The 8,913-nt window shown below is 37.2% G+C and overlaps 1 protein-coding gene across 1 annotated transcript; it reads left to right on the top strand.

Moving 5' to 3' along the window:
- The first annotated feature begins 472 nt into the window (after window positions 1–472).
- LOC7456279 (systemin receptor SR160) lies at window positions 473–5,024 on the top strand. The gene has a single exon (XM_002310583.4). The coding sequence runs from the start codon at window positions 1,124–1,126 to the stop codon at window positions 4,721–4,723; it is 3,600 nt and encodes a 1,199-aa protein (XP_002310619.2). The 5' UTR covers window positions 473–1,123; the 3' UTR covers window positions 4,724–5,024.
- The last annotated feature ends 3,889 nt before the right edge of the window (window positions 5,025–8,913 follow it).

The following is an 8,913-nucleotide window of genomic DNA, read 5'->3' on the forward strand; positions in this document are numbered from 1 at the left end:
CGAACTTTTTGTAGGGAAAAGGGAGAAAAATTTAGAGCCACACGTGCGATGAAAATGTGTAGGAGACATTAGGGCTAGCACGTGGCCCTCGCTCCTTCTAATTAATAATTAATACTAGTAATTACTGTAGTATACAACTCCACCCTTTTAACTTTCCCAATGTAACAAAAGGGCTGCTGCTGCTGCTCTTGCTTGCTTCAAGAAAAAGGAACAATAAAAAAAAATAAAAAATAAAAAGAAAAGAGAACTCCCTCCTCCCTGTATAAATGCCAAAACCACGTCGATTAATCCTCGTGAGCAAAAGGGGCTGATAATAATAAATAAATTAAGGAGATGGAATCTTCCTCCATTCCATTAATTGACAGTGATGGTTCGATCGTTGATCACACGTACACTGGCAATAAAAAGGAGGAAGAAGAAGAAGCTAGAGAGACGACGAGAGGGCCCTAGAGAGAAAACCTCAACAGTGATCAGAGGATTTTTTTTTCTATGCTGTGAAATGTTTTTCAAACAATCACAGTTAAAACTAGATAGGTTGCGACTAGCGAATTCCAATTTCAAGTTTCTCTCTCTCAAATAATTCACTTGAACAGGACTACTAGTTGTGTTTAAACCAAGAGAGAAGAGAACGAAAAATAAACACTCCTCTTATCACTTTGAAGATGGCTAATTAATTCTTGATTTGTTTTTGTTTCCTTTTTGATGAGAAAAAAGGGAGTTGAGAGTAGATTAAACAATTATTCATGAACCCTGAAAAGCGAAACACCCATAGAGACAAAGAGATAATTTACAGACTCGAGTAGACAGAGAAATGGGGTTTGGTTAGAGACGCGAAACAAAGATAAAGAATTGGGTTATGGTTTTCTAGAGAGAGAGAGAGAGAGAGAGGGCAGAGAGGCACATGGCATGTGAGCAACAGCTGTGTCCACTCCCCACTTGATAAATACCCTTCTTACCGTCAGTACCAGGTCTTTTGAGTCTCTCAGCTTCCTTCCTTCCTTCCTTCACCCTTGAAGTAAAACCAAGCTCTCTCTGCACAAAAAAAAAACCAGAACTTGAAGCTCTCTACCTCTCTAATGGCTGCTCTCAAACCCTAAAGACTCAACCTTTTTCTTTCTCTCTCATGAACCCATCGACAAAAATGAAAGCCCACTTCCTTGCTTTGCTTCTCTCTCTTACCTTTCTCTCTCTACAAGCCTCACCACCACCTTTCCTTAGCTCAACAAACGAAGACACCCAAAACCTTATCAACTTCAAGACCACCCTCTCTAACCCATCTCTCCTTCAAAACTGGCTTCCTAACCAAAACCCTTGTACCTTCACTGGAGTTAAATGCCATGAAACCACTAACAGAGTCACCTCTATTGGCCTCGCTAACATTTCTTTATCTTGTGATTTTCACTCTGTGGCTACATTTCTTTTGACTCTTGAGAGCTTAGAGAGCCTTTCTTTGAAATCAGCCAACATTTCTGGCTCTATTTCTTTCCCTCCTGGATCTAAGTGCAGCTCCGTTTTGAGCTACTTAGATCTATCTCAGAGTAGCCTCTCAGGTTCTGTCTCTGATATAGCCACTTTACGTTCTTGTCCAGCCTTGAAATCCCTGGACCTTTCTGGCAACTCCATTGAGTTTTCAGTGCATGAAGAGAAATCAAGTGGGCTAAGAGGGCTCAGCTTTAAGTTTCTTGATCTTTCTTTCAATAAGATTGTAGGCTCAAACGCGGTGCCTTTTATTTTATCTGAAGGCTGCAATGAGTTGAAGCACTTGGCTTTGAAGGGAAATAAATTGAGCGGAGATATTGATTTTTCAAGTTGCAAGAATCTCCAGTATCTTGATGTCTCTGCAAACAATTTCTCTTCGAGTGTTCCCTCGTTTGGTAAATGTTTAGCTCTGGAGCATCTTGATATCTCTGCCAATAAGTTTTATGGTGATCTTGGTCATGCTATTGGTGCTTGTGTTAAGCTCAACTTCTTGAATGTTTCAAGCAACAAGTTTTCAGGTTCAATTCCAGTGCTTCCAACCGCGAGTTTGCAGTCTCTTTCACTTGGTGGAAACCTTTTTGAAGGGGGGATTCCTTTGCATCTAGTGGATGCTTGTCCAGGTCTTTTTATGCTTGATCTTTCCTCAAATAATCTAACTGGTTCTGTCCCTAGTAGTCTTGGTTCTTGCACTTCATTGGAAACTCTTCATATTTCTATCAACAACTTCACTGGTGAATTGCCTGTTGATACTTTATTGAAAATGACAAGTCTGAAGAGGCTCGATTTGGCATATAATGCTTTTACTGGTGGTTTGCCTGATTCTTTCTCACAGCACGCTAGTTTGGAGTCTTTAGATCTGAGTTCTAATAGTTTATCTGGGCCAATCCCTACTGGTTTGTGTCGAGGTCCAAGTAACAACTTGAAGGAGCTGTATCTTCAAAACAATAGGTTTACTGGGTCTGTTCCTGCTACCCTCAGTAACTGCTCTCAACTCACGGCACTCCATTTGAGCTTCAATTACCTCACTGGAACCATCCCTTCGAGCTTGGGATCGCTCTATGAGCTTCGTGACTTGAACCTTTGGTTTAATCAGCTCCATGGAGAAATCCCACCTGAGTTAATGAACATAGAAGCATTGGAGACTCTGATTCTGGACTTCAATGAGTTGACAGGAGTGATACCTTCAGGTATAAGCAACTGCACCAACCTTAACTGGATCTCATTGTCTAACAATCGGTTAAGTGGTGAGATTCCAGCATCGATTGGCAAGCTTGGGAGTCTGGCAATTCTCAAGCTGAGCAACAACTCCTTCTATGGTAGAATCCCACCAGAGCTTGGAGACTGTCGTAGCTTGATTTGGTTGGATCTTAATTCCAATTTCCTCAATGGAACAATCCCACCCGAGCTGTTCAAACAGTCTGGCAGCATTGCTGTCAATTTTATCAGAGGAAAGAGGTACGTGTATCTGAAGAATGCAAAAAGCGAACAGTGTCACGGGGAGGGAAATTTGCTTGAGTTTGCCGGAATAAGATGGGAGCAGCTGAACAGAATCTCCAGCAGCCACCCCTGCAACTTTTCCAGAGTATATGGAGAGTACACCCAGCCCACATTTAATGATAATGGATCGATGATCTTCCTTGATCTTTCTTACAATATGTTGTCCGGCAGTATTCCAGCAGCGATTGGGAGTATGTCATACCTCTATGTCTTGATCTTGGGTCATAATAATTTCTCTGGAAACATTCCACAAGAGATTGGAAAGTTGACTGGTCTTGACATTCTTGACCTCTCCAACAATAGGCTTGAAGGGATAATTCCTCCGTCGATGACTGGCCTTTCATTGCTTTCGGAGATTGATATGTCCAACAATCACCTCACTGGAATGATTCCTGAAGGGGGTCAGTTTGTAACATTTTTAAATCATAGTTTCGTCAACAACTCAGGCCTCTGTGGAATACCTCTTCCTCCATGTGGGTCAGCTTCAGGATCAAGCTCGAATATTGAGCATCAGAAGTCTCATAGGAGACTGGCATCTCTGGCAGGGAGTGTGGCAATGGGATTGTTGTTCTCGCTTTTCTGCATCTTTGGTTTGCTTATTGTTGTTGTGGAAATGAAGAAGAGGAAGAAAAAGAAGGATTCAGCCCTTGATGTCTATATAGACAGCCGCTCACACTCTGGCACCGCAAATACTGCCTGGAAGCTGACTGGTCGTGAAGCATTAAGCATCAGCATCGCCACATTTGAGTCAAAGCCCCTGCGGAATCTCACTTTTCCAGATCTTCTTGAAGCAACAAATGGCTTCCACAATGATAGCCTTATAGGCTCTGGAGGTTTTGGTGATGTGTACAAAGCAGAACTGAAAGATGGAAGCATTGTAGCCATCAAGAAACTGATACATATCAGTGGACAAGGAGATAGAGAATTCACTGCTGAAATGGAGACCATTGGCAAAATCAAGCACCGGAACCTTGTTCCACTCCTTGGTTACTGCAAGGTAGGAGAAGAGCGAATCTTGGTGTATGAGTACATGAAATATGGTAGTTTGGAAGATGTTCTACATAACCAAAAGAAAACTGGGATCAGACTGAACTGGGCTGCAAGAAGAAAGATTGCCATCGGTGCTGCCAGAGGATTAACTTTTCTTCACCATAGTTGCATCCCACTTATCATTCACAGGGACATGAAATCTAGCAATGTCTTGCTTGATGAGAACTTGGAGGCCAGAGTTTCCGATTTTGGAATGGCGAGGCTTATGAGTACAATGGACACTCATTTGAGTGTTAGCACATTAGCAGGCACACCTGGTTATGTCCCGCCCGAATACTACCAAAGCTTTAGGTGCTCCATCAAAGGGGATGTTTACAGTTTCGGTGTAGTCTTGCTTGAGTTGCTGACAGGAAAAAGGCCAACAGATTCATCTGATTTTGGTGACAATAATCTTGTTGGGTGGGTGAAGCAGCATGCCAAATTGAGAATAAGCGATGTTTTTGATCCAGTGCTCTTAAAAGAGGATCCAAACCTTGAGATGGAGCTCCTACAACATTTGAAGGTAGCTTGTGCTTGTCTAGATGATCGGCCATGGAGACGACCCACAATGATTCAAGTAATGGCAACGTTTAAAGAAATTCAAGCAGGGTCTGGCCTTGACTCACAATCCACAACCGGCACCGAAGATGGAGGTTTTAGTGCAGTTGAAATGGTAGAGATGAGCATAAAAGAAGGGCCAGAGCTAAGCAAGCAGTAGGTAAACAAGTCTTGTCGATTTTCCATTGAGCTCTGAACACAGAAAGAAGAAAGAAGGTGAAGGTGGTGATCATAGAAATGATTCATTCAACTCCAACAAAATTTCCCACCTTCATAAAAATGGCGGCATAAAACTGCCTGTCTGCCTGCATGGCTTCTACCATTTGATGTATGTATCATGTCTTATATCCTCCTAGCAAACTATTGTGATTTTATACATAAAACAAAGGTTGTTTAACTTGTTAAACAGGTGTAAATATACAGTCTCATATGTTGTTATGCAGCTTTGGTTTTTTAGTTAATTTTCTGTTGCAAGCCAACCTTGAAAAAAAAGAGCTCTGATGGATTATATATCTGTTGTGATCTCAGCGATGGTGACCTAGTAGAGGTTTGGATCTCTCGCCCCTTTCTCCATGCTTGTTCTCATTCTCTCTTTCATGGTATTCCTAACTTACCTTAAAATTCAGTTGCATTGCGGCATTCCAAAATCCCTCCTTTTCCGGTAACATGTTGTAGGATATTCCTGTCCAAGTCTTCGCACGTCAGGTCTACCTCTTCAGCTGGCAAGGCCAAAGGTGTTTGCCGGTTTGATAATAATTAGTTTTTAAATTGTTTTTTTAGAAAAATATAAAAAAAAATATATTTTTATTTTTTAAATTTTATTTTTAATATCATATATCAAAACAATCTAAAAATATTAAAAAATTAATTTAAAAAAAATAATAAATTTTAACCCCAAAAAAAAAAAAAAACCAAATTGCACCTCCCTACATCCCCTTGATAACATGAAATCAATTAGATATATAATCCAATGTTCCAAAATCTCTCGCTGCCAAGCATTTTCTATCGAGTTCAATTATAATAAAAGGTACAAAACCAAAATAAATATGGTTTGACAAATTTTTTTTTTTTTTTATAACGTGGGATGTTCGGGCCAGCTTATACTTATCACGATTAATCCCCAGACTCACTGAACACCTGCAAGCCAAAAATAAATACTAGTTTGACAATATTTAGATGGAGTTGATATTGTTTCTATTTAATTTCTTGTTTGAAACCAAAAATAAATCAATAAATAAATACTAGTTTAATAGAGGTAATAATTATTTTTTAAAGTGTTTTTTTTTTGAAATATATTAAAATAATATTTAATTATTATTTTGGATATTATATCATTAAAATAATTTAAAAATATAAAATTTTTTAAATTTTAAATTTTTGTTAAAAAATGAAAGAAGCAAAGGGGTAGAGGGGGGCAACATTGGAGGACGTGAAAGCCAAAAATCACTGTGAGTTAGAGAATATCTGGACCATTTCTATCAACGCTTTCTCTTACAATTTGAATTTTTTGCACATCGAGGCAGGACGAGGACGAGGACCATGCAAATCCACAATCAAAGTCTCAATCTCATAATTGTAAACCCACCCACACACACACACTCACTCACACACACTCACACAAGAAAACATAGGCAATCAATGATGGCATGAGTGTAGAGGTCGGTCCATGGCGATGGAGTAGTAAATTCAGGATTTGGCCTTCCTTGGAAAATAAAGCAATCAATTACATTTGTCTCTTTTTCCATGGATAATGTGTTGCTCTGGACCAAGCAATTATAATGCCCTTTCTAGCTTGGGAAGTGTGTGCCTCTTTTTGGAGCCTTTGTATATATACAACTCTTGCATGCTGTCCCAGATGGGCATTTTTAGAAGTTCAATGCTCGCATCTTGGCTTCTAGCAACTTGTGAAATATTATACGTGATACTATATAGTATAATATCTGGGCCATTTTGACTTTTGATTTTCAATTCGACGGTCCAATACCCTTTTTTTTTAAAACTAGTTCTTTATTTACACACTGGACACAACACCAGCTCAATTGATTTTCATAACAGTTATCATGGTCTTGTGACTATCATTTTATATATGTGAAGCTCACGAGTCAAAATTAATATGAACAATAGCAAGGTTTGTATTTCAACATGATCCACTTTCATTTGTTGAAATGAATGCTCAAGTGCATATTGACCCAACAAATTTGTCTCTTGCAAGCATTTTGCTTGAGCTGGCCATAGTGTATCTGAGTGAAAATTTAAGAAGTTCCTTTTCTTCTTACCAAATAGAGAAAACCAACATCCTTCCTTCACTTCTCCCATATTTCCAAAACCAATCCCTCTTGACGATCAATCATTTTGGTAGTGAGTTGCTAGTATGGTATTACTAAGTACCCTGATTATTAAACCCGGCCCGGCCTGGTGGGTCGACCCGGTGGCTGGACCGGTCAGGGTTTAATAAAAAACCGGCCGGGGCAACAACCCGGACGATACCTGATGTTTTTTTTTCTTTCAAATGTAGGATTTGAAACCCATTAGTATATATACTCTATGTTCCTAAAAAAAAGTTATGTTTTTTTAATGTGGGATAAAAAACTTTTTGGTTTAAATACTTCAACTTAAAATGATAACATACTATTTTTTCAATATGAGATTTGAAGTTTTTTTTGTATATATACTCTATGTTTCCAAGAAAAAAATTTATGTTTTTTCAATGTGGAATTTGTAACCCATTAGTATATATACTCTATGTTCCCAAGAAAAAAGTTATGTTTTTTCAATGTGGGATAAAAAACGTTTTTGGTTTAAATACTTCAACTTAAAAGCTTAATATAATATCTTTTTTAATGTGAGATAAAAAAAACTTTTTAAAATATTCTTTTAAACTTCATTATTTACAATATGTATAGACTATATTTACATTGATTATTTCTTAATTTTTTCATATGAAATATTAAAGCTTTAAATATATTTTTTTAATTTTTCCGGGTTGATCTGGGTTGACCCATGAAACTCGGGACTCGGCCTCTTAGCCGAGTCAACCCCCGAACTGGGTTTAATAACTATTCTGAGTACTTAAATGTTCAAGTCAACCTCCTCGATGACCCATTTCAAGAACTCGAATCCCAAGATAAAGTACTTTTGAATTTTAATGCTTCAATTCGTTTCTTTTTTTTTTTTTTAGCCAACTAATGAGTAGATTTTGCATGAAATTTACATGTACTATAAACTAAGATAATATCATTAAAAAAAATTTATTGACACCGAAATCATCAATTTTTATGGTTAAAATAGGTCTCAATCGAGATTTTTTTTATTTTTTTTTACCATAAAAATTCAGCCGCTTTCTCTCTCATCTCTCAAACAATGGATAAAAAAAATAAGGAAAATGAAGTTTAGGACCAAAATTGATTTTCATAAATTATCAGGGACTAAAAATTTATAATTTGCAAAGTTGGAGGACCAAAGTGTACATTTAGGATCAAGTTTATAAAAACCATATCTTTTTGTTGTATTTCTTAGTTTAGTCCCCTATCTTTAAATCTTTTCATTCTTAATAAAATTGCTTTAATTGAACATCAATTTAGACTTATAAGGATGTAATCAGGAAAAAACAAAGAGGCACTTGGAAAAAAAAAAAAATCACTATGCCATTCCATAGTGATCTATCTCTAGTTGAACAATAACGTGGAAAACAATATTTTTTCCACACCCTTTGAATTATTACTTAATTAATTAGTATGGATGTTTTGAAAAGAGAAAACTATTTCTGCGTTATTGTAATTAATATAAAAACAAAATTCAATGCTATTTTTCATAGAACCGCCAAAAAAACATTAGTGACTACTATTCATTTGGTTTCTATAATTTTAAAAATTACAAAATTTGGGAGATTTACATGAATTTTTCAATGATGGGCACCAATCATTAACATTTACCAATCACTTCACCAATAACATGCTAGACGCTACTTCCAATAGTAGACACCAACATTTTCATCAATCAATTTTCATGCAACTCTCGAGGTGATGATGTAATAAAGATCCATAAATATCTTGGGTCACTAGGTGAACAAAATAGTTTATAATTTTCTCAAAACTCCACACTTCTCTACATTTATATTTTCTCTTAATTATCCCATACAACTACTAAATTAAAATATCAGAGAGTCATTTGTTCCACGAGGGACTTGCTTTTCAAGCAAACTTTCAATCATTAATTCTATCCCAACAACCAATAAACCCAAGTATAAAGCCCATATCAAGCTTACACGTCTTGGCCCAAGGTCGCAGCTTATTAAAAGCTCATTTTTTATGTGATGTTTTTTCACAACTTTATTAGTGGAGCTGCCCGTGA

The sequence above is a fragment of the Populus trichocarpa genome, chromosome 7, assembly GCF_000002775.5.
Source record: "Populus trichocarpa isolate Nisqually-1 chromosome 7, P.trichocarpa_v4.1, whole genome shotgun sequence".
Classification (NCBI taxonomy): domain Eukaryota; kingdom Viridiplantae; phylum Streptophyta; class Magnoliopsida; order Malpighiales; family Salicaceae; genus Populus; species Populus trichocarpa.

Excerpts from the sequence above, each read along its gene's own strand:
- LOC7456279 (XM_002310583.4), top strand. The coding sequence starts at position 1,124 with ATGAACCCATCGACAAAAATGAAAGCCCACTTCCTTGCTTTGCTTCTC.